Source organism: Quercus robur, chromosome 12 (genome assembly GCF_932294415.1).
Source record: "Quercus robur chromosome 12, dhQueRobu3.1, whole genome shotgun sequence".
In the NCBI taxonomy this organism is placed as follows: domain Eukaryota; kingdom Viridiplantae; phylum Streptophyta; class Magnoliopsida; order Fagales; family Fagaceae; genus Quercus; species Quercus robur.
Window position 1 is genome coordinate 17,756,650 of NC_065545.1, and position 25,919 is coordinate 17,782,568.

The 25,919-nt window shown below is 33.9% G+C and overlaps 3 protein-coding genes across 5 annotated transcripts; 2 read left to right on the plus strand and 1 right to left on the minus strand.

Moving 5' to 3' along the window:
- The first annotated feature begins 337 nt into the window (after positions 1-337).
- LOC126709267 (uncharacterized protein At2g24330) lies at positions 338-6,562 on the plus strand. Of its 2 annotated transcripts, none has more exons than XM_050409424.1 (6): positions 338-843; positions 922-1,221; positions 3,110-3,254; positions 4,580-4,689; positions 5,418-5,844; positions 6,009-6,562. In XM_050409424.1, the coding sequence occupies exons 2-6, from the start codon at positions 955-957 to the stop codon at positions 6,350-6,352; spliced, it is 1,293 nt and encodes a 430-aa protein (XP_050265381.1). In that variant the 5' UTR covers positions 338-843; positions 922-954; the 3' UTR covers positions 6,353-6,562. The 2 variants fall into 2 exon arrangements, with proteins under 2 accessions (XP_050265381.1, XP_050265380.1); XM_050409423.1 differs by having other exon boundaries at positions 340-843; positions 939-1,221.
- A 914-nt stretch (positions 6,563-7,476) lies between these two features.
- On the plus strand, positions 7,477-21,063 carry LOC126710276 (ubiquitin carboxyl-terminal hydrolase 26). Of its 2 annotated transcripts, XM_050410663.1 has the most exons (17): positions 7,477-7,727; positions 7,837-7,884; positions 8,842-8,940; positions 9,093-9,686; positions 11,492-11,747; positions 12,515-13,269; positions 14,162-14,270; positions 15,067-15,245; positions 15,519-15,803; positions 15,880-16,087; positions 16,407-16,469; positions 16,639-16,869; positions 18,037-18,300; positions 18,449-18,590; positions 19,447-19,627; positions 20,343-20,501; positions 20,601-21,063. In XM_050410663.1, exons 3-15 carry the CDS (start codon positions 8,861-8,863, stop codon positions 19,539-19,541), a joined length of 3,261 nt encoding a protein of 1,086 aa, XP_050266620.1. In that variant the 5' UTR covers positions 7,477-7,727; positions 7,837-7,884; positions 8,842-8,860; the 3' UTR covers positions 19,542-19,627; positions 20,343-20,501; positions 20,601-21,063. The 2 variants fall into 2 exon arrangements, with proteins under 2 accessions (XP_050266620.1, XP_050266619.1); XM_050410662.1 differs by having other exon boundaries at positions 20,343-20,682.
- Positions 21,064-21,604: 541 nt separating this feature from the next.
- Positions 21,605-22,773, minus strand: LOC126710277 (guanine nucleotide-binding protein subunit gamma 2-like). Its single transcript, XM_050410665.1, has 4 exons — positions 22,470-22,773; positions 22,314-22,366; positions 22,147-22,191; positions 21,605-21,955 (listed from the first exon to the last, which is right to left on the minus strand). Exons 1-4 carry the CDS (start codon positions 22,644-22,646, stop codon positions 21,874-21,876), a joined length of 357 nt encoding a protein of 118 aa, XP_050266622.1. The 5' UTR covers positions 22,647-22,773; the 3' UTR covers positions 21,605-21,873.
- Between the last annotated feature and the right edge of the window lie 3,146 nt (positions 22,774-25,919).

The following is a 25,919-nucleotide window of genomic DNA, read 5'->3' on the forward strand; positions in this document are numbered from 1 at the left end:
CCAATTGAATTTGATGAAATTCACGTGGAATTAAAAAATATATTGAAATAGGTAATATTTCTTAAAACTTAAAAGGGTTGAAGGTGTACATTAATCTTCCACTATAAAAAATATTTTTTCTCTTCTTAAAAATCAAAAGAGTCGGTAGCAAAAGATAAATTAGTCACTTTTTTTATTAGGTAAATTAAAATTACAGTAGTTGAAATGACAGCCCAGTTAACGGCAACCATTTGTCTAAAATATCAGGAGAGTCAACGCTGAATCGAGATTAAAAAGCTTGGGTAAAAAAAAATGTAGACAGAGATTCTAGAAGAAGTGGGAAAATGAAATGAAGAAAGCAAAGGCGTTGGAAAGTGGGGAGAAGGAGAATACATGATAATTGGGAAATGAAATTGAGTGGAATCGAAGTCTCTCTGTTATTTATAGCATTTATCGTTGGTTAAAATTGTCAACAAAAAAAAGAATATTACTGAAGAGCTTTGTTGAAGCTCCTCGACGTACGTGCGTGGCAGCACCGCGTTAACCGAAAGCATAAGCCCAGATCCCACCCCCACCCTCCTCCACTCCCTAAACATTTCTGAAAAAGACCATTTTTTTTATTTTCTTAAGAAACAAACACAAACTCACACACACACACTCGCATACTCAATCGTAGATGCTGCCTCGTTTTTTCATAGCATAATAATTACTCTTCTTACGTTTCGTTTTTCACACGGACTTCATTTCCCGATTCTCATCATTACCCCTTCTCTCTCTCTCTGTGCGTGTGTGTTGAGATCTGAAGAAAAAGAAAAAGAAGATTGAGATTCGTTGATTGAAGCTTCTTATCTTGAACGTTTTCTGGTAATTTCTAGATCTATTCTCTTTTCCTTCGTTTTCGGATTCATGATCTTCTTCTTCAGTTTTTTGATTTGGTTATAGTTTGAGCCTATTTGTAGATTTGGAGAGGAGAAAATGGCGGAGGACAAAGGGATTGGAGAAGGTGAGAACAAAGACGCTAGTACTGGTGCTACCGACAGCAGTGACAAGAAGAAGACGCAGCGCCTGGGAATTCTCTCTCGCGTTTGGAAAGGAATCTTTAGATTACACGGCGATGATTTCGAGAAGAGATTGCAGTACATTTCTAAGGAAGAGGCTGCTGTTGTTGCCAGATTGAAGCGGAGATCATATACTTGGAGAAGGATGACTCGGAATCTTATTGTAATCTCTGTCATTTTGGAGGTACTTCTTATTTGTTACTTTGTTATTATTGGCTTTGATTTGGTGTCCTTCTAGTTCAACGCCTGGCTGGTGTTATGCATTTTTTATTAGAATATGGGCTTGTGTAAGAGTAAGAGTAGGAATGATTCAATTTGCAGATTATTTTTTTATTTTTTTATTTTTTATTTTTTTGCTTCATGCAAGTTCTTTTAGTGCGAAATAGAGAGGGGAAAAAAATTGGAACAAACACATAATTACATATCGCCAATGTTGTTGAAGTGAATTACTTTCAATATTTCAGCAAAGAGCTTTGTAGCTCAACTAGTTGGTACCTTCTGGTGCTTCCATTGGGGACATTCAGGGTTCAAACCACCCCCCCACACTGTGTAACTATTGAATTATAAAAAAATTTCTATATTTCAATGTTTTTTATTGAAAGACTGACTTGTCTGGTATGTTCTTAGATACCCTCACACAAACAAACACGCAAAAACCTGTAAAGAGACTTTTTTTTTTTTTTTTTTTTGTATAGGTAATAATAATTTTATTGAAAAAATGAACATCGTGTTTATGATGATGAACACTCTGGACATGAAGAAAATACAAAAAGCTCAAGAGCTAAAGCTAACAGATTGTCAGAAAGCAGAAATTGAAATACATTGTGTAAAACCCCAAATACAAGCCCACTGAAACAAAGCACCAAAAAGAAGATGTTTTAAAAGATCTAAGGATCTCTCATTATTTTCAAAGATAAGGTTATTACGTTCCTGCCAAACTAACCAGACAAACATGTAAAGAGACATATATATGTATATTCTCACTTATGAACAATAGGAAATGATGACTGACCCACGATAATTGGATTAGAAAGTGGCTATTTTCAATTATGTACACAATTTTATTGTTACACCCTTGTCATATAACAAGTAATTTTGTCCATTGAAAGAAATTCACATGTCTTTGAAGATAAAGATTCTTCATTTCTCCTTCTTAAGACGCAGCTAGTGGGCACATTACTTTCATGGCCAGGCTCACTCCTTTTCTCCTGATTATGCTTCTCATTTGTTGTCTTTCATAGATAGTATCACTATATGCTGAATTTTATTTTCTGTTTCTTTGTATGGTGTGCGGTATACAGGAAGTATACTATGTCTCATTTTTTTTAAACTCTTTTAATGAATTATTTACTTTTTTCTGATAAAAAAAATAATGCCCATTGAAGGTTTATTACAACAACATGGATAATGCAATAGCGTCTTACATAACAATACTTATCAAAAAGCGTACTCTAAATTTATTATGGACTTCTTGTAATGTATGTGCAATATCTTTGTTTATTCTTATACAGAAAAATCTCATTTACAGTAATGTTGCAATGATATATTCATACCTACCAAAAAAAAAGGTAACGGGTAGATAGAATTATAAGTAATAATAAGGTGAAACTATATATATTTAACAACGTAAAGAACAAAAGGAAATGGAAAGTGATTGGGGATAAAATAGTAATTTTCCTTCCCCCTATTTTGGAGAGACATATTTGTGGGCCTAGGTAGAAAACACCATCCCACCCATGCAAACTCTCCTTGATTGGAGTGTAGCTTTGTCTCATTCTTCTTGTTTTTCCCTTCTTGTTCTACTTGATCATTGTAATTTTGGTTCCTAATTTTTGCCCCCACAATACATCCCCAATGTACTCGGGTTGGCTACTTTTTTGATAATATTTTACATTACCTATCAAAAAAAAAAAAACCCTCCGACCCTTTTTTCTTCCCTTCTTGTTTTCTCAAAGAATAGGTGAAAACACCCATCTCTCCTCTCTTTGCTTCACCCCATTTTCTATCCTCCCTAAAATCCCCCGAACAAAATAGATGTTTTGGGTTTTACCTAAATTAGTTTCAATTTTCAGGTTATTGCCATTGGTTATGCAATTGCGACAACAAGATCAATGGATTTGGACTGGAAGATGAGAGCATTTCGGATTTTGCCAATGTTTCTTTTGCCTGCTTTATCTTCTTTTTCATATTCAGCATTTGTAAGCTTCACAAGGATGCGTAAGTATCTCAACTTTACATCTAGCTTGTTGTCTCAAAATTTGTCTATTACATGTCCATTGTGCACTTTAAATCTTTGTTTTTATTTATCCCACAAAACTTTGTTGTACCCACAAGACTTCAGCTCTACCTAATTTGACAATTTTGCTCCAAATTACACTTTATAGAGTTTGTTGCTCTTTCCCATGCTTTAAGAAGTCTCTTAGCATTTTCTCTTATCACGTTTTGGAATTTTTGATGTTAGTTCCTACTATAAAGCTTTGAGTGGAAACTGGGATCGTAGGTTTCCATTGAAGAATATATGGACAACAAGGATTCTGCTCAAGGTTGCATTTTTGGTTGGACAACTGCATTGTGGAAGATTTTGACAGTGGATAGGCTTTGTAATAAAAGGGGTATAGCTATAGAAGATTGGTGGTGTGTGTGCAAGGAAAGTGGAGAAATAGTAGATCATCTCCTACTCCATTATTTTGTAGCAGGAGGAGAACTCTGGTCTGGTCATTGGTCTTTTCTTTATTTGGGGTTAAATGGGTGATGCCATTGCTTGATGGCAAAGGAAGTGTGGTCAGGCTAGATATTGCAAAATTTGGAAGGCTATTCTGTTATGTCTTATGTGGGTTATTTGGAGAGAAAGGAATGTTTGAATCTTTGAAGTAGTAGAGCTATTGAAAATTTGGAAGGCTATACTGATGAAAGTATTTGTCAGTGTTCATTTTTCTTTGTTTGTTTGTTGATATTTTAAACTTTTAGATTATAATTTTTGTTTGTCTGGAGTTGCTGTAGTAGACTTCTTGCGTATCAGAGTATTATTCTCTTACAACAAATTGATTCTTTACTTATCAAATTTTTTAATATTCTCATAGGATGGTGGTAACCTGCTTGATTACTCATTTTAAAACAGTGTACTGGCTGTGATACTTGGCTGATACATATTTATGTAAAATATGAGACATTTCAGCGCTTCTTTATTACTAAAAAACTCTATTTTTTGGCATACACATCCTGTTGCTCTTTCTCTCTCTATGAACTTTATGTAAACTGTGAGTCCAAAGATAACCAGATTTCATGCACATCCAATTCTATATTCTAAGAAGCCCATACAGAAGCACTACTTGCTAAGATTTCAAGGAATGCATGTTTTGATTGTTGATTAAATTATGATCTTTTGTATTATAAACATGTTCACTTTCAAAACCATTTTTTTGATTGAGAATTATTTAATAGTTCATACTGGTCAACGAAAATAAATAAATAAAGGCCAATGATGTGGTTGTTATATCAAAGTTGCATAATAATGATTTGTATCTCATCATGTGATGGAATAGGCAATCGGAAGGATGAGAAAACTCTGGAAAGGCTCCGAGCTGAAAGGAAAGCAAAAATTGATGAGCTTAAAGAGAAGACAAATTATTACTCCACTCAGCAACTCATTCAGGTTGTTATTAGAAGCTAGTCCTTTTGTATCACTTTCATCATTCTTTGTCTCACCTAGAACTTTTTGTTGAGTTCTGTAGCCTATTGTGCTGTAAATTTTTATTAAAATTGCAAAGCTTGAGGATTTAGCCTTGATGCATAATTTCACCCTCTTTTTTCAAAAAAAAATTTAAACAAGTTATTAACAATTGAAGAAATCTTTGGTGTGAGGTTCTGGATTGAAGGCCATATCACCTGTCTTGTTTCTATGAAGTAATTGTCAGTTTTATATCAAAAGAAAGATATTAAATTATGGAATTGTAGGAAATTGTAGCAGGGGGGCTAGTTTAAAGTTTCAGTTGCCTATTTTGTAAATGACAAAATATGCATTGATGAAAAATTTGTGTAATGTCTAGATTATTAAAAAGAGTCAGCCTCCTCCTAGAAAATACATGATTCTTGTAATGCTTGTGAAGAATTTATGAATGAAGTAAATCTCATGTTAAATATTTATTGAAGAAAAATCATTTTAGTGTGTAGAATGACCTTATATATATGGTTTGGTAGAATCTGTTTTTGAATTGTTTTGCAAGGCATACTATGAGCTGAAACCTCATGGTTGAGCCTTGAGGTGTTTTCTCTGACCCTCACTTTATAGTTTTTTTTTTTTTTTTTTTGGAGGGGGTGGGGGGGGGGGGGGGGGAGGGGGTGTTTACATATTTTGTACTTAGTGTAAGTTCTTCTGTGCAGAGATATGACACTGATCCAGCAGCAAAGGCAGCTGCTGCAACTGTCCTGGCATCTAAGTTGGGTGCAGACTCGGGCCTGAACATACAAGTTGGAGATGAGTCTAAGCTTAATGCTCCAACAGGGAAAAGCAGTGATGTTGAATTGGTGCAATCTGGTGGGCTCCGAAATCGAAAACAAGTTCCCACCAGATCCAATAGTATGGGGACTTCTCAATTGCATCATTCTGATGGAGAAACACCTCATTCTGAGGGAACTGAGGTTGATCCTCGGACTTCTGAGCATAATCAGCTGGTAGTTAGTCATCACTATCCTCAAGGATCAGCCACAATTGATGGAGGATGGATTGCTCGAATAGCAGCAATGCTTGTGGGCGAGGATCCAACACAGTCTTATGCGCTCATTTGTGGCAACTGCCATATGCACAATGGTGAGTGTCAAAGGTTCCATCTCTTTTTATTGGAAAAAAAAAAAAAAAAACCCACTTCTGATGATGCACACCTGCACAGACATGCACTTCCCACTTTGTTCGCTGTGTTATCTGCAGAATGTGGTGGCACGGAGAAAGCAAATTCATGTATTGTTTATGTACAGGGCTTGCTAGGAAGGAGGAGTTCCCATACATTACATATTACTGCCCACACTGTCATGCCTTAAATAGGCCAAACCAGTCGGAGGAGCAAGTTTCTGGTTCATATACCCCTAATTTGGGCTCCTTGAGAACACAGGGCAGTGGTGATTTGATCGACAATGCCAGAGTTTCTGGTCCTAGTACCCCTAATTTGGGCTCCTTGAGAACACAGGGCACTGATGATGTGATCGACAATGCCAGTGGTTCTGCGAGTGAGAGTGGTCTGACAAGTAACAACACTGTAAGAGCTGGTTCAGAGATTGAGGAAGTAACTAAAGGGGCAACATCCGAGCATATAGATACTTGAAAAGCATATTTGAGTGGAACTACGTAATTAGGGGAGACAAATTCTTTTCTTCACTAGGGCCTTTTTGTTCCTTATTTCTAATTAGTCCTGGATTTTCAATTGATTTGCTTCTTATTTTGTCTTTGTATCAAGAAAATGTTGAGATGAGATTATCTACGAGGAACTTTTTGTGCTTTCAGATTTATACATAGATTACGTGTTGATTGTAAACTTGTAATTATGGAAATCGTTTGTGTGTTCTTTTTTTTAAATCCTATCCTGGTGGAAAAGAAGAAAATTCTCCTCCTTTTTTGCTTCAAAATCTACTTGATTTAACTCCGCTTTTTTTATATTTTTTTTTATTCATTGTCCTTAAACTTCTTCATATTTTTTAATAAATTATGTTTCAATAAAATATATTGATGTTTAAAAAAAAATTTATTTTATTAGTTGCTCAGTCTTGCTCTTATGTTTTGGAGCCATATTGATTAATCAAGAAAAACAGTCACTACAGCTTGTCTGTATCTAAGTGAATTTTTGTGATCAGTCAATTTTATTTCGTTCTAAGAACATATTCATTATTGAAGATGTTATCTGAATTGATCTGAAATGTATTATGGATAAATCATAGTACAGAAGCTTGACAAGAGGAAACAAAAGAATATTAACTAAAACTTTCTATATAAAAAAAGTTGAACTGTAATGTCCCATATCTTAAAAAAAGAATCTAGCTATAAAAAGAAAATCAAAATATTTCTAGTGCAATTGAATTAAATTTTTTAAAAACTTTATTTTTCCCTAGATTTACTATAAATTTTTAGTAGATATCAGATTTTTCTTTTATGAATAAACAGTGTTGTGTTTGTCTTTATCCAGTATTATAATAATAAGAGGGGAAAAGAAAAGCAAACAAAAGTAATTAATTGGAGCTGTAAAATCATCATGTCAGTCAGTCAGAATGCTGGTACGCTCTAAAAGTCACTCAACCTTAGTCCTCTCTGACTTAAGCTTGACCCCCAAAAAATAAATTAAAAAAACTAAAAATTAAAATTAAAAAAAAATAACTTTCTCTCTCTCTCCAAAAAAAAAAAAAAAAAAACCTCTGTCTCCCAGACTCTGACCCTTCCTCTCTCTCAGACCGTGTGACCTTTCCTTGCCAAAAGTCATATTCATATATATCCTTTTTTTTCTTTTTCACTTTTTTTTTTTTTGATAAACTCTTTTTCACTTATTATTTATATAGTTATATACCAAAACCAAAGAAAAAAAGGGTAAAGTTTTGTCAGCAAATTTATTTGTCGGTGAAACTCCAAGTCAGAAAAATTAAAATTTCATTCAAATAAACTTTCATCCCCAAAAAAAAAAAGAAAAAAAAAAATTCATTCAAATAACTTCAGTAAAGTTTCTCTCTCTCCCTATCTCCCTCTCTCTCTTTTTCTTTTTATTTTTTATTTTTCTGTTTTCTGTTTATTTACTTTTAAAGTTTGTATCTTTTGATCTTTCAGTTGGCTACAGTCAGAGCTTTCTTTCTCTTTGATCTTCGCTCTCATCAGGTATTCACACCTTAACTTCTTTCTCACTTCATTATATGTAAAACTTAGAGCTTTTCTACTTGTAATTTTTGTTTTTTTATTTATTTATTTTAAGATTAATTTCTGTTATTTCGCTATGATTAATAATAATAATAACCAATTCCTACGGTTCTTTTTGTTCCTCTTTCTTTCAGTCTTGTGTAAATTAATCATGATTTTTTTAAACAAAAGATCAAATTGAAAGATGGGTTTTTTGAATTCCATTGTTTTCCTTAATGGGTGTCAAAGAAAACCCTAGAATTAGCGTAAATGCAGATAGTGAATGTAGACTTTTTTGCCCGTGGAGAGTGCTTAATGATTATTGGTATTGGTAATTGTAATGGATTCTTCTCAGGTTGCAATGCTTGGGTATAACTTTTCTTTTTAGTGAAATGTTCTTGGAAAACAAACAGAGCCTTAGTTTCACTTGCCTCAATGCACGTCTTTCTCTGATGCTTCACCAAAGAAAAAAAATACTTTGGGTTGCTCCTGAATTATTCTCTATGAAAAAAGGCAGACCCGGATGATATTTTCGAAACATAAACTTGGGTTTTCAATTAAATAAGCAATCAAAATTGGATCTTGCTCAAACTGCACCTCCACCCTCCATAAGAAAGAAAGCAGTGGAGGGTAAGATTGGGGGTTTAGAACCTGCTGTTGTGTCCCCTGTAGCCCCCAAAAAGTAGGAGCTTCATGCATTGGGTATGACCTTTATATAATTTTAAGAATTTCAGGAGTGATTTGCAAAGCATTTTGCATTTTCTTTGTAATTCTTGAGGCTTCTTTGTGTTAATTACATGTGCACATTAATTAGTTTTTTTTCACTATCATTACTCATAAAAATAAAAAAATAAAAAAAAGGCACATTTTTTGCATGTAAAGAGAATGAAGTGTGATACTTATGTCATTAGAAAATCTTGTTACTCGTGTCAACTGCAGGGTCGGTCAGGTCATTAAAATGAGCCGGCCAACTACACGTAGTAAAAACAAACGACACAGACAAGAGGATAATGTTGATATCACTTCTGAAATATTGAGGTAAATTCAAGCAAGTATAAGTTTTTATCTGTGAATAAAGAGAAGGATGTTATTTTTGCTGTTTGAATATGTTTGTGCTCCATTAAATGCGCGCTTGCGTGTTTTTGTGTGTGTGTTTTATCTTTGCTCCTATGATTTTGGTCATTGTGTAGGAAAATTCACACAACTGGTGAAATAACGGATGACGATGTAAATCAGCTGTATAAAACTTGGAAACCAGTTTGTCAAGGCTGCCGTGTGAATACTAAAGATAACCCGAATTGTTTTTGTGGGCTAATTCCGCCTCTCAATGGAAGTCGGAAAGTTGGCCTGTGGCAGAAGATGTCAGATATTCTTCAAGCTCTTGGCCCTGACCCAACCAAGGATCTTCGTGCTTCTGACACTCCTGTGGGTCTGACAAATCTTGGTGCAACATGCTATGCCAACAGCATACTCCAGTGCTTGCACATGAATAAATCTTTCCGAGGAGGTATCTTCTCTCTTGAACCAGATGTTTTGAGACAGAATCCGGTGCTGGATCAGCTTGCACGGCTTTTTGCAAAACTACACACCAGTAGAATGGCTTTTATAGACTCAAGTCCATTTGTAAAGACATTGGAGTTAGATAATGGAGTTCAACAGGATAGCCATGAGTTCCTGACCTTGCTGCTATGTTTGCTTGAGCGTTGTCTGAGCAACTCTAAAGTTTCCAAGGCAAGAACGATCGTTCAGGACCTTTTTCGTGGAAGAGTGTCACATGTGACCACGTAAGACGGGATTTATTTAAATGCTAATTGCATATGGGTTTTTTTTTTTTTTTTTAGCTATTCAAAGTTTTTCTTTGTTTATTTGGACATTTAGACCATATTATTCTTCTTTTGCCATTTTTTTTAAATATTTGGTTGGCTCCTCTTAAATTATGATACCTGGTAAGGACAATAAAGGAACCAAAGAAAGCAAGACATAAGAAATTAACAAGCAATAAAAGAACAAAAGAGTTGTCATGATTATTTATTCACTTTAAACAAGTTTCTTTCTCATTTTTGTAACTTAATCGAAAAAAAAATTATTTGATAAATCAACTTTTAAAGTTTGTCACTTCATAATTTTAAAAGATATTTAAATTTTATGCAAACTTTTCCAATTATTGGAATTCCTCTGCTATGTAGTTTTTGATCATTTTCATATTTTTGAGGAAGTCCTCTTGCTTCATTTGAAATATCCAATATTTAGTTTTTTTAATTGGAATTGAATACTACAGGAAGTCCAGTGGCGTAACTAGGTTTTCAAATTGATCATCTAACCCCCAGTCGGTTTTTTTTTTTTTTTTTTTTAACCTTTAGTATTACCTTCTTTCTAGTGACTTGATTATAACTTAGTTGCAACTTTTAAATGCAAAGTTTGTGTTTATGAATAGCTTTAAATTGTATAATGAGCATGAGTCAGCAACTTATGCTAACATGTAAATGTAGTAGTTTCAATTGCTTTGTATATATCATCTCTCTCTTGGTTGAATTTGTATTTGTTTTGGTTGCCGGTGCTATTATTGCCTTCTTTCTAGTGACTTGATTATAACTTGGTTGCAACTTTTAAATGGAATGTATAAATTGTATAATGAGCAGGAGTCAGCAGCTTATGCTTACATGTAAATGTAGTAGTTTCAATTGGTTTGTATAAATCAACTCTCCTTGGTTGAATTTGTATTTGTTTTGGTTGCCGGTGCTAGTATTGCCTTCTTTCTAGTGACTTGATTATAACTTGGTTGCAACTTTTAGATGCAATGTTTGTGTTTATGAATAGCTATAAATTGTATAATGAGCAGGAGTCAGCAGCTTATGGTAACATATAGTAGTTTCAATTGCTTTGTATAAATCATCTCTCCTTGGTTGAATCTGTATTTGTTTTGGTTGTCGCCAGTGCTTGTATTATGATTTGATTGCATTGTTAAATAACAAATCTGGTTGGATTCAATTGTTTGACAGCCTCCTCCCCCAACTATTGAATTATCAAATGAAAAAAAATACTATGATTTGAGTGCATTAGGTGAGCCATTTTAGTACTATGATATGTTATCTTTGCATTGGTGGGTCATGGATAATCCCCCTCCCTAGTTGCGCTGGGGGTGAGGGAGTTCCTTTTTTGTTTTTACCAAGTGAATGATATGTTTTTACTTTTTATAATCAAATGAAATTTATATCTTCATTTTCTTATGAGTGAATTGAACTCTGGAAATCATTGGTGCTGTTAGTTATATGAGGAATATAGTAATTAATTTTAAAGTTTATTTCTTTTAAATATTTTCTTTTCTGTAATCATTTTTCTGTGTGCATGCACATGTTTGTCTATTTGTGGAAGAAGGGGGTTTTAATTGTCAGTTGTTTTTATATTTTCTCAAGTGGTGACATATTGGGGATCAGTCACTGTCTTTAAAAATTAAGTCTGCATATTTGGCTTAAGCTAATCTTACATTGCTGTTTATCAGCTATTTTCTACTTTAGATGTTTTCACTGTCAATATTAGTTACTTTTAGTCAAATATATGTTTCACTCTTACATCTTTGCTTTGTATGTAGGTGCTCACAATGTGGAAAAGATTCTGAGGCTTCTTCAAACATGGAGGACTTTTATGAGCTTGAGCTGAACGTCAAGGGTTTGAAAACTTTAGATGAGAGTTTAGATGATTATCTAAGTGTGGAAGAGCTTCATGGAGATAATCAGTATTTTTGCGAGTCATGTAAAACAAGAGTTGATGCTACTCGCAGTATCAAGCTACGAGCATTACCTGATGTACTTAACTTTCAGCTTAAGCGTTGTGTTTTTCTTCCAAAGGTACTTCTCTATACATTTTTGAGAAAGTAATTTCCAATTTATTGGCTAATATTCTGAATTTACAAAGCTAAACTGAACTTTTTCATATCCTTTCATTTTCCCTAATTTCCCTTCTTCCATTTAACCAAATGCTTCATGGAGATGATGAGAGTTTTGAGCCAGTACTCTTGTATGGGTGTAAAGCAGTTAATGACTTGATAAGGTTGTATAAGGGAGTTCCCATATTTGTTAATAAAAGAGAGCTTACAAATGAATGATGCTTATTTCATAGCATTTGAGATAGGTACGACTTTTAGAAGAATTGGTTCTTTTTTTATTCTGTAAAGATGGATTGCAATGGGAAGATTAAGTTCTGGACCTTCTCTACTACATTCTTCGAACTATCAATCAATATTCTTGTTTTTTCTAAAAGTCTTTTCTCTTGTCTTCTCCTCTTTTTTATAAATAAAATGTACTAGGTTTGGCAAAGGAAAGCTGTCTAATGTAGTAATTTTCTTTTCTAGTGGCTTGGTTTTGCAGGCATTTTATTGTCTGCTTTATTTACTGACTGTTTTAATGATAATTGCGATATGCATGATTCATCTGGCCAATGGAAATAAATTACTAATTACATGTCTCACATAGTATTACTATATGGATGTGTGCATGCAATAGTGCCTTGTTGTGTAAGATAGTCAATGTATTTATGCAAACGAATTATACATTGCAAGATATTGTACATCAGATATTTTTTAGACATGTATTTACATAATGGTTTATGTCAGTAGACTACAATGAAGAAGAAAATCACTTCTGCATTTTGTTTCCCTGGAGAACTGGATATGCGACAAAGGCTATCTGAGCCTTCTCAGTCTGAATTGATTTATGACTTGTCAGCAGTGTTGATTCACAAGGGAACTGCTGTAAACAGTGGGCATTATGTAGCTCATATTAAGGATGAAGATACTGGACAATGGTGGGAATTTGATGATGAGCAAGTCTCAAATTTAGGTCATCACCCTTTTGGAGAAGGGTCTTCAAGTTCCCCTTCTAAAACTGTTGAAACCAAGCCTGTTCATCCATCTTGCCCAGAGCCAAGGAATATTGCAGCCAATGGAAACCACGTAAATTCTGTTAAGCCAAAATCTTCAGAGTCTAGTACTAATATTAATGCAGAGATATTTTCATCAGGCGATGCATATATGCTGATGTATAATCTTAGGCAAGCCAGGAGGGACAGTGAAAAAAAAGATAAGGTGTCTGGTGCCAGTGATACAGAAATAGAAGCTGATACAGTATCTTTACATGATGGTGTTTCTCTTCCATCTCACCTTTGTGAAGAGATAAAAAATTGGAATGCTTCATACGATGATGCTTGCCAGCAGTATGAATTAAATAAGGAAGGAGAGTTGGATCGTATCACTAAAAGGAGACAGGAAGTGCGGTCAGTTCTGTCTGAAGCCCCTGTTCGGTCAACTGAGGAAGCGTTCTTTTGGATTTCTTCAGAATGGCTTCGCCAGTGGGCTGACAACATAACTCCACCGTAAGTATGAGATCGTATTCTACCTTAATTATTTTGGGTCTCTCCCATCTGCTTATGTATTTAATCTACTGTTGCTGCTCTCTCTCCCTCTACATCTGTTGTAACTCTGGGTTAATGTTACACCACTTTATAAGTCTTTATTGGATTAATATTTTCAAGATTCCTGCATTCTTAACACTCCAAAATTCATGGCAAAAGGATATTGTTTAATATTCAATCCATAAACTCATGTTTTGTGTAATACTTTGAAATACAAAAGACCTGAAATTCAAATATATTATATTATATATGAAATAGTTATTGATCTCTAATACATTTGTCAAAAAGCTCATTTAATAAAAAGTTATTGAATGGTGTAAGTGACTAAGTGCCTGTTTGGGATGTACTTATAAGCCTGATTATTGCTAATTTTTCCTTCCTATTATTTGCGGGTCTCACATGAGTCATCCACTTATTTTATTTAACTTCTGCTTATTTTTCCTATTAATTGAGGGTCTCATGTAAGCCACCTACTTATTTTATTTAACTTTTACCTTTTATCTACAGTACTTTCAACAAAAAGCCTGATAAGTTATTCCCAAATGGACACTAAGTGTAATATTGACAATAGTTACACCAGATGTAACATAGACCTAACGAACTAACTATATACATGTATATATATAGGATTTTAGAAAGATTTCTTACCAAGAGTAGGTACCATATCTGCCTAGGACATCACCTGAGGATTCATTTTCACTAATTCTGTTATTTCCACTCCACATAGCCTTTATCCTTTTATTTAGATATTGTATATTCCATTTTTTCCTTAACGTGATAGCACTTAAGGGCAACTGTCATGTCAGTCTAAGAGTTGTGCATTCTTTTATAGCTTATTTGTAATTTCCTGCAGTGTTCTTGACAATACGCCTATCCAATGCTTGCATGGAAAAGTCCCACTTTCAAAAGTTAGTTCCATGAAGCGATTGTCAGCTAGAGCTTGGAACATGCTTCTCTCTAAGGTAATTACTTGTTAATTAGTTTGACTTATGATTGCCAATGAGCTCTAGCTTAAATGGCACCTCGTTCCCATTTAAGAGGCTAAGAACTACATGGAGGGCAAGGTCGTGGGTTTTTGTAGTTACCAATAAAAAAAAAAGAGGTTCAAATTTTTTTTCATGTTCTTCAGTTACTTTCCCTGGGCAGTTGTGTTAAGATGCTTTTATTTGTGGATTTTATGGCTATTTTGCAACACTTAGCTAGATTCAATTTCTAAATCTTTATGAACATCTGCTAGATTTACTGCAAAATTATTTTCTGGAGTTCTTTCGAGTATCCCAGTTTGCTTCTGTTGGGACATTTTTTCAATTTCACCATTGATGGTTTTTGCAATAAATAAAACATAATAAAATAAAATTAAGTGATATGGGTTGGATTAGTAATAGTTGTAGATATTGAGAGTTGAGAATAGTAGTAAAATTTTGTTTTGGGAGAAGAAACAATTGATTTACAAAAAGGGGAGGTGGGGAATTTCTCTAAATTAATTAGTATTTTTCCAATAAAAAAAAATGAAAGAATTGATTTTTTTTCCTCTAAATTAATTAGTATTTTTCCAACTAAAAAAAAAAATTAAAGAATTGATTTTTTTTTTATTACGTTAGTTATCTACATCTGGTTTAGGTTTTCCTCTCTGTTCTATCCTCTTCATTCTTTGGTTCTATCAATCCATTTATGCATTCCTGTGTCTCCTTTTTGCTACTGACTTGCTTTACCATACCTCCATTTATTTGGTGAGTTACTAAATGCTTGTAAATTCAGTATGATGGGGGGCCAACACTGGCCAATAATGACTACTGCATGGATTGCCTTATTGATGGAGCCCGTACTGTGGTATGTGGTGATAGCTACCGGGATAGAAGAACAATAATGAAGCAAATTGCAACTGAGGCAATTCAAGGGACCTCTGTGGATGGAGCATATTATGTATCTAAGGCATGGTATGACTGTAAATTATCTTATTACTTCCCATCTGTCCCCAAATATGCTAGATTATTTTAATTATTTAGCATATGATCACCTGTGTGGGAAATTTTCTCATCTTAAATACAAACTGATCAAAAGAAAAACTATTAGTTTCTGATGATCCCTTGCACTTGTTATATGACATGAATGGAAGGAAATGCTGTTTTTCTTCTTACTTTGTGCTTCTCATCATGCATCATACTATCTACCAATTTCACAGTGATGCATTCAAGTTTTGATATTTGTAGGTTGCAACAGTGGCTAAAAAGAAAAATCCTTGATGCACCCTCTGAAGGTGATGCAGGACCAACAGAAGCAATAACATGTCCTCATGAGCAACTTAGGCCTGATCAAGCTACTGGTGCTAAGCGAGTTCTGGTTCCTGAGAATCTTTGGCTCTTCTTATATGAAGATTCTATTGCAGTTAAACCTGATGATCTGTCGGGGTGCTCAGCTTTTCCTTTGGACTCTAAACAATGTTCTCAATGCAGTGATGATTTATCTGAAGAGGCAGTCAAGGAGGACTCTTTAAGGTGATTCCAACATATACAAGTGTTGTAGACCTAATATGCTTTTATAGCTGTCTGACTTCAATTATATATGCTATAGAGTTGTGAAGCTCAAACAGCGCCAGAATCATGAGAAATTAGCAATGGGGAAAAGTATTCCACTTTTCCCAGATTGCAAGTATTACTTAATACCCTCCTCGTGGCTTTCAAAATGGAAAGACTATATTAATGCAAGTGGGAGGAATGTCTCTTCATTTGGGAAACCTGAGACTCTGGACAGTGTCATTGATATGCTGAAGTGTGAAAAGGTGACTTTCTACTTTGCTCTGGACAGCTTCTATCTTATTGTATTCTTGCATCTCCAGTGCTTTGTATGAATTTGAATCTCTTTAGTCATTGCTTATAATTTTATTTAAGTTAATGAATGATGATGATGGTGATAGTAATGGTGAATGAGGTTTTTGTACAAACAGTCCATAGAACTTTCAAATTGTGCCAAATAGACTCACTGCTAAATTGACTGCAATCCAATTTGGGCATACTGCTTCGTATATGATCTTCAACATTTTCTTTCATTGTTTTCAAGATAACTATTGTAATATAAATCTTGTGTTTTTGTTTGACCAGCATACACAACTTCTTGAAAGGCCACCCGAACTAGTTTGCAAACGTGGTACAATTTTTCAGAAGGTAAGTATATGAAACTGATATATCATACCTTTCATTTTTTATCAGCAAAGGTGTAGTTGCAGTTTTCAATATCTGAAAGTTATGTTGTTAAGTAGCAACTTTCTGCTTCGAGTCAATTCTTGTATAAATGCTGATTTTTTTGTTCTTCTCCTTCCCTTGTTGATTCTAGACAGATGGGTTGACAATCATTACTGAGAATGATTGGAAATGCTTCTGTGAAGAGTGGGGTGGTACCAAGGAGAAAGGCATATCTGCGATAATTGAGTACAGTTGTAATGCAGGAAATTTTATGGTTGGGAACTGTGAAGAGTTGCCAGTATGTGAGGAGCATCTGAGTTCCCACGAAGAAGTGAACACTGAAAATGAGTCTAGACAACCTGCGATCAGGACTTGTCCAGAGGTAATCTGAAACTTTGCCCTTGTCTCTGTTCTCTGTGCTGCATAGTGAGGAACATGTTCTCTTCATTTTTCCCCTTTATATTTTTGAGTAAAATTGTGGCTTATTAAGGTTTTCTTATTTACTAAAAGTGACTTAAAGTCCTCTGGTAGAATTGTTAGTTTGTTGGGTTGACTTGCACAACTAGCTTTTCATTTTTGTTTGAACTTTCTTAATTTTCATTTGCACTCTTACGTATGACATGTGTTGGAATTTTCACATCCTTTTTTGTGAAAAATATATGTATATGTAGTTTGGTGATCTGTTAGTAGCATCTTCTAAATGTCGAGTAAATGTTAGCAACAGTCTACAGGCCATTAAAAGCCTGTTCGAACAAATCAAAATTTGGAAGGTGTAAATTCTGCAATTGTAGCCTCCGTGGGATTTCTTATGATTCGAATATGCTATTTGGGGGTCAATCTATTAGGAATAGGGCTACATTATTATGGTACATTTACACTAACGTCTAATTGAAGACAGGATCTGATAAATACAAACATGGGATAGCATATATATATCTATCTCTGTGTGTGTGTGTGTGTGTGTGTGTGTAATAGAAAACGTCGTGTAAGCCATTGAGAACCTTTTGAATCACTACTTTACTTTTATTCAAAATGTTCTTACAAACAAAGGACAAACATATATGGTTAAAATAAAAGTCTAATGCATTTTTTTATCTTTAACTTAATTTAAGTTAAATTTAAGAGAAGAACAAATACTTCTTTTTCCGTTTTTTAATTGTATGATTTTTTTTTAACATATTATTCTAGTTATAGTATAGTCTTGCCTTTTTTTTCTTTTTTTTTTTTCAGGAAAATCTTTTATTTATAAAAAGAATTAGATATAAGAGTTTCAACCTTGTCAACTGATGCCTATTCAGCTTCATGAATCTGTTACTAAGTATAATTTTTTTAAAGATGACATCATTATTTCTCAATTATTCGAGTAATTATATTTCTCATTTTCTTTCACACTGTTGAATTTGATCACATCGTCACTTCAATGCACAATTCTAAAGTTTTAGTTTGTTTTCATATTGGTAGATTGTTAATTTTAATTCTTATATATCAACTTGTTTTTTCTTTTCCTTCCCCATGCTGCTTTTTCTGGTGGTTATTTTAAATTTTCCAGATATGTGAAGAGTGCATTGGAGAAAGAGAAAGTTGTGAATTAATGCAGAAACTTAACTATTGCAATGAGGACATATATGTATTTTTTGCACGAGACAAGGAAGCTCCAAAATCATTTCTAGAAGCATCGGATGCATCCTTTGAGCCAGATCGCCGAGTCTCCAAGCGATCTCGGAAGACGAATAATGGGGATCTGATAAATTTAAAAGTTTCAGGTTCCACATCAATATACCAGTTAAAGATGATGATATGGGAATCATTTGGGGTATGCTACATTCAGCAAAAACATAGATTTTTTTTCCCTTGTGTAATATTATTCAATTGAATATATATGAAGTGGTTAAGTTATCTTTTTTTACAAAATATATTGTGTGCTGACAAGCATCTTATCACTGACTCAATTGATTATGCAGGTTGTCAAGGAAAATCAGATACTTCGAAAAGGTGCCAGGATAATTGACAAGGAATCTGCTACTCTTGCAGACATGAATATATTTCCTGGAGATAAGCTTTGGGTGATAGATTCAGAAATCCATGAGCACCGAGATATTGCTGGTAATTAGCATTGTCATACTGTGACTTGTAATTATGGATATGTTTTTGTGATTGTATACTGGTCTTTTTTAAGTGCTGGTTGTTTGAAGTAGATTGGACTTATATAAAATGTCATTTACATGATTGTATCACAAGTTAATTATGGGATCTACAAGTTTCTAGGCAAGAAGTTTTGGACCACTGATTTATTACGAATACTGTATAATGTAGGAGATTCTTAAAATCAGTATTCTAAATTTTGGTTTCTGCAAGTATGTTAAGATCCCAGATAGAGTAGTACATTGATGCTTTTCATGATGACACTGTTAGGGAAGCCATTTGGATTATGGAATATGTTTACTAAAAGAAAAAACCCAAAATATTTAAGTATCTTAGGAAAGTCTTTGAGACCTTTCTGGTGCAAGCAAAGCTCACAAAAAAAAAAAAAAAAAAATCATTGGCAAGTTCTATGATAAATCACATCTTTTTCCTTTTCTGAAATCCTTATGTAACATTATTTTTTTTTTGTTAGGTAAATGCATATTATTCACAAATCAAAATTTAATACATGACCTTATTCTAATGTAATGATTATTTAAGAAGCTAATCAAATAGATGAATTTAATCTCCTGCTCAACATAATATGGATAAAACGTTACTATCTATTTTAAGTATTCTTACAAAATTTTGTTTAAATCAGTGGGTTGAATTTCATTTTAATTTATTAAAATAACTAACTATAGCATGAAATTGAAACTTTGTTTTTTACATAATGGAAAGCTTATTGGAGAATTTCAGTCCCATCTTGTGTACCATTAGTTACATTGTAATAAATTAACCATTGTTTGTGCGAATTTGCCTTGTCAATGTTTCACAGATGAGCTCTCTGACCAGAAAATGAATGTTCAACATACTGAGGAAGGGTTTCGTGGAACACTTTTGACAGCAAATATTTCTTCCCAGGTTGTTTAGAAAGCACTTTAACGTTGCGACATCCAACTTCTTTTAACATGATACTGGGGAGGAAACTAAGCAGAGTTTTAAACCTGCATTGGGAGGTAAGTTGCTATTCATTGTTCATCTTGTTTGCATGTGGTATGTTTTCACAAATGCCATAATTTGAATTCCTTATTGTCTTGAAATAAGTCATATTATTTTTAGAGCCTGAATTCTGTTGACTAGTGTCTGCTACTTCTTATTGCTGGTTCTCAACTGATATTTATATATTTATAATACTCAATTTGTATTTACTGTTTTCAATTTTATATATATATATATATATATGTATGTATGTATGTATATATATGTGTATATAGGATTGTATAAATTTTCTAAATATGAAATTTTGAAGTTAAAAAAGACCTATGTCTTAAAACCATGAGGCTTGCATCTTGCCTTGTGAGAGGTTAAAAAGCCTTGCCTTACATTTTCTTTAAAAACTATGGCTCAGATACAGGGTTGATACTTTTTCTATGTTCTTTAGAAACTTATTAAAGGAGTACTTAATAACAATTGTATGTTAGCATTCTATTGTTCTGGCCACTGGTTAGGTTATGAACTATTCATTTGGCTAAAATATTAAACCATAAAACAACCAAGTTTCTGGAAAGCAACTACGATTTAAAATTTACAAGTAGGCTTCCAAATAGGTTTGAAATTTGAAAGCTGCAAGAAAGATTCTGAAACCAACTATTGTTTGAAATATGTTTTTGTTAGCCACTCCTAAATCCCATTGTGGTTTTTGATTATTTATCGTCTTTTTGTCTTGGGCAGAAGCTGTAGCTGTACCTAGGTCGATGAGTTTCTCCCTTCAGAAAAAAAGCTGGTTTGCTATGTAAAAAATGTGTAGGGCTTGTCAACATTTTGCCTTGGAGAAGAGAAATGCCTCATTCTCCATTGATTGCAGACTCCTCAGAAAGGATATGAATCAAAGTATTGTTGCATATCTCCTGCTGTGTCAAACATGTGGGTTTTGGGTATAAATATATTGGGTTCAGTTTGATGCTCACATAGATTTTGCTCTTCCTTCAGCCTGCCTGAAGTCAATATCATCTACAATGGTCCACTGTACACGTTTACGGCGGATTGGCTAATTGGTTACATGGTTCATTAATGTATATCTAAATGTCAAATATAACCAGGCATGCATATCTCCCTCTTGGGTTGAGACGCGCTCTCTCAAGTCTTAGTCGACAACAGATATCAGAGTGATACTAAACGTAAGCGGTCTTTTTCAATTCAGTATTTGATGTTTCAAGTTTGTCTTTTTCGTTTCAGTCCTTTATCTGTAAATTGTTTGAACTTATTCTTTCGTCTAGTTCTGTCCAATCTTGCTGTTAATTTTTGTATTTTTTCACTTTCCAAAATGGTGTCATTTGGACTTGACGCTGTGGATTGGACAGAATGACTACATTGGAAATGAATGAAAAAGGACTGAGATGAAAAAAATGGAACTTAAAGAACTGAATTGAAAACATGTCAAAGTTGGGTATAATTTGCTGTTAACCATATCTTTGAGTTTTTTCTTTAAAAAAAGGTCTATGATTCTTGGAAACTCTTCCGTCCAACTTTTATACCCTTGTCTGTGTTTAATATTTGAGGACAGTGTAAAAAACTAAGTATTCACATATTCTAGACACGAAACTAACAAGGCCCTTGGAGATGATTTTATAATTTACCCTTTTTGTTCAATCGACTATATAAAGCCATCAAACGGAGAACTAAGACTTGAGAGGCTGAAGGATGGAGTGGGCGGTTGGGGTTGTATCATACTGTTTGGCAAGACCTTTAGTGTTCATATTGATAACAAAAACCCCATTGTGACATTGCAGCAATGATGGATCCATTTTCTCTGAGTGATATGGTTGTTTCCAGTAAGCTAAATTTGGTATTTTAGTGATTGCTGGAGACTAATATTTTCCCAGTGAACTATTACACTATTCTTTAAATTCATTCAAGCGGAAATACTAGATCTAAGGACTAAAAAAAAAAGTTGTGAGACATAATGGTTGATGTAGTTTATGTACAAACACATCTTGGAAACCAAATGACCAGAAATTGCATAATAGTTGAGGGAATGGTTCTGATAAGCTTTTCCAATAAACATGGCTAGAGAAAACGTACCCAGCATCTTATCCACCACTCCCAACCCATATAATAATTTTAAATTAATTACATAAAAAAAAAAAAAAAAAAAAAAAAAAAAAGCACCCGACAAAGTTGGTCCTCTAGTAGCTCTTTTTGATACAGTTTTTGCATATTCTTTGCGGGAAAGTAAGAGTGCTGGCATTATTGTGAGTCAGACTCAGATCCATCGTTTCTGATTTTTGGAGTCGTGGGCTCCTCTGAACCAACGATCCCAGCTCACATCTGCCGGACCCATTGTCCTACAATTTATAGCAAACCATAACAATGAGTACATAATTTTCCTCCAATCCCTTTCTTATAAACCGCCGCATAATTGGTTGGAAGTGATTTTCTTTTCTGAACTGGATTGAAGGAAAACTTTGTGCTTATAACAATAACGAAAAAAAAAAAAACCAATAATTAAAAACAACTACAGCAGTTTATTTCTTACGATGGAAGCAGTGGATCAGGGATGAATTCAACGCTTGAAATGAGTCTGTGGAAGATGAAAATAATGATGATCATATGTTATTATTATATATGTGGTCTGAATTGTGGTGATGAAATTAAACAAATAAATTGGCTAATAAACAAGTGTGAATGTTGTTTTCTACATACTCTTGGCATACTGCTGAGGATTTGCCTAATGCTTCAACTTGGTCTAGCTCTTCCTGCACCACAAGTTCACAGCGTTGTTTTTTTTTTTTTTGGTTTCCCAACACAAAATACATACGTACCATATGATTATGGTGATTAAAGAAGGCTGTGGATTACCTGGATTGCGTTGATTTGGCTTTGGAGATTGGCTATTGCAGCTGACATCCTATGCTTCCCAAAGAAATTGGTGGGATGATGAGGCCCTGTTGCTTTTGCATTAGCTTCTCCTTCTAGTACTCTCTTTGCTTGATCTCCCTCATGTACTGCAACTATTGCTGGAGCTGAGTCCTCCATTACATTCACACAAACTCAACAAGCTAGCTTTACTGCTGCGAGACCAAGTCTGTGTGGCAATTGGAAATAAAGAGAGGAAAGGTCGATGGCAAAGGAAGAGAGAGAGACATAATGTGGGCCAAGTTTTTGTACACATGCTTAAAGCTAAAGTGGACCAAGTATATACAATGTTGAATAATAGAAGGTCATGTTATAGCTATACAAGTAGAAATTAATTAATGAAACAAAGTAGTCAGTCAAAAAGAAGAAAATGGAATGTGAATAGGTAGCAAGCCAACAACCACTTGATTAGCACAAATTACCAAACAATAAAAATAAATAAATAAATAAATAATAGGGAGAGAGAGGCTAATAGCAGAGAATGTTCAAAGGTTTTGTCATGAGTTCTGAAGAGTTTCAGTATTGGCTTTGGAACATACCATTTTTAAAAAAATTAAGGTAAAACACATTCTCTACTAATTATACATACTAGATAAAATAGAAAAATGATGATAATTTAAAATTAGCGATTACAAATTCTACATGAGTTTTGAAAAACCTACAACATAAGAATCATATAGAGCTTAAAGTATCTTTGTGGTATTAACTAAAGTTAATCTTATGCTTAAGTTATTACTCACAACGATGGAATATTTTGTGCACGTAGTATTTTGAGAATTTCTCTCATACCTAAACCTATGCATGGATGAGTTTATATATTTGACTCTTACTAATTGCCGGTTGTCTCATAATTGTTACTATATTCCATAATTAGTCCATAGAGTATAGATTTAAACGGATGTCTGTGGCATATCTACCTATATTTGAATGAGGCATATTTGTGATGCCTATCACTTATGTATTCCGGTATTACTCCTGTATTCATTTTTGGTTATGATCCCAACAAATAACTTTTTTTTTTGTTTTTGTTTGTGAAGTCTTTGATTATAGGATGATCACACAATTTTCTATTTATGATGACAAGACAACTTTATATCTAATGATTGAAAATTGGGAAGAATTTATTAAATTTTGTGCTAAATTGACCTAAATTAGGAGGGCTTACGAGATGTCGCCATTGTTTGTGAAGGTCGTATTAGAAAATTCACCGCAAAAGTCAAAACCCCACATACTAGGTACTTGGCAGCCATGACTGACTCTCCTTTGCGTGTGTGAATCGTTTTTGACAATTCGATTAGGATGGTTTATGGGTTCACCCAATGACCCATTCAAACAAATGCATTTTTTATTTATATTTATTCTTCTTCTTCTTTTGGGGCGAGTGCCAACATGATGAGGCCTCATGTGATGTTGAATATGACATTATGGTTTAGCCTTAAAAAAATTAGATTCTCCACACCCAAAAAAAAAAAACTTCAAAAAAATGGAGTGAAGAAATGCAACTCATAATAATAGCCTCAATTTCTGGCTTACCCTTACCAAAAAAAAAAAAAAAAAGACAACCATAAAAATTAAATAAAAAAATTCTTCAGCCTCTGATGCAATGGGTTGTGAAGTCACGTTGTATAAGGTGAAGAATTATTGTTAACGCTTTTTTCCCCCTCAAGCTGCAATTATACTTGCCTTTTAGACAGGTCATAAGTACCACTTATATAAAAAGGAAAAGCAAAACAAATTATATATACTCTTTTAGTAAACTAGAAGGTACTATCAATAACATAAAGCATAACCATAAGAAACTAGAGGGGTAACAACATGTTCTTCCATTTCATACTCTTCTGGTCATATTGAGCTATGAACATCTTTAATTCAAAACTAATTAATTGTAATTTATGACACAATTTCATCAATTGAGTTACAAAACTGTGGTGTCTACCTCATGAAATTTATGAACATCTTTAAATCTCATATCTCTTATTTACTGACAAAAAATCCTATTAATTAAGCTAACTTTATTAAATAAAACCAATTTAATAAACATTGGTTTTTCTCTCCCTAATCAATAACCCACAAACTTTATTTATTTTTTCCACTTTATGCCGCTGCAACATCATTTTTAGATTTAGGCTTCTTTTTTTTTGTTTTATCCAACATATGGGTGATGTGGCTTAACGGTTGTTCAAGGGCTCCAGTTGCTCAGCCACGTGTTGGCTGCTAGAGGTGACCTTGCAATGCCCGGGTTGTGTTTGGGGAGTTACATCCGAAACTCAACATTGGGCCACGTGATTAATGGTTACCGGCGTACTTTTAAGCCTACAAGACCATTAAAGCCAAAGTTTAAGAATCATGATAATGGTTGAATAAATATATAATATGCGTTTGATATAATAACTTTGATTAGTAGTTGTAATAGTAGTTGGAATAAAGTAATATGTATTTAAATGTGAAGTAATCATGTACTCAATAATGTAAATTTAAAGATATGGAAGCAAAGTTACTTATTTTTGTATGGTTTGTAGCTCCAACTGTGTAGCATTCGTGAGTTGATAGGATTCCAGCAGAATGACTCTAACGGTAGAGAGGTAGTTTGCCATGAAAACTTCAAGATTAAAGGGGAAAAATGAGTGCAACTAGAGGGAGATAGAGTATGTCCAGCTGTGTGTAGAGGCTGGTTAAGCTTGTCCCTTTTATCATGCACTTAAATGAGTTTCCCCTTGACAATGCTCTTTTGGTTGTTGTGAAACTATGAATAGGATTGCCTTTCATGGGAAGGGCTTTTGTAAGATGTAATTTGTGCCTTCTAAGAGAAGAACTTCATGTAAAATAGATCTATGCCTTCCATGAGAAGGGTTTTGATATGAGGCCTTGGTGCCTTCTAAGAGAAGGGCTTTAGTATTAGAAGTTTATGCCCTTCTATGAGAAGGGCTTTTATAAGAGAGGTGGAGAAGTGTATTGAGATGTGTTTATTGGCAGCAAAACATTAGAATTTCAGAGTGAGAGAGTATGAAAGTGGAGTTTAGAAGAGTTGTGGTATGTTATATATAATGGTATAGTAAGTGTGTATGGGATTGTGTAAGAGAAATGAAAAAAGAGATGTTTAGAGATATGGGCAGCAAGATAGATGTATTCTGAATATGGAGAATGAGAGAATGAGTATAAGAAAATAATGATGTTGTAGTGTGTTTAGCAATGCTGCTGAGATTTTTAGCTGGAGGAAGGATGAGGGCTTATGAAGGGTAGTTATGAGCTAAGGGTTGAAGAGTTTAGTTCCTAATTTGGAAACTAAAAACTCAGAAGCTCATAACTTCATTAAGAGCTTAAGAAGATAATTAGAGGGAGAGAGAAGTTTATGAGAGAGTTGTTCTTCTCTATTAGTCTGTTTTGGTGTGTTGA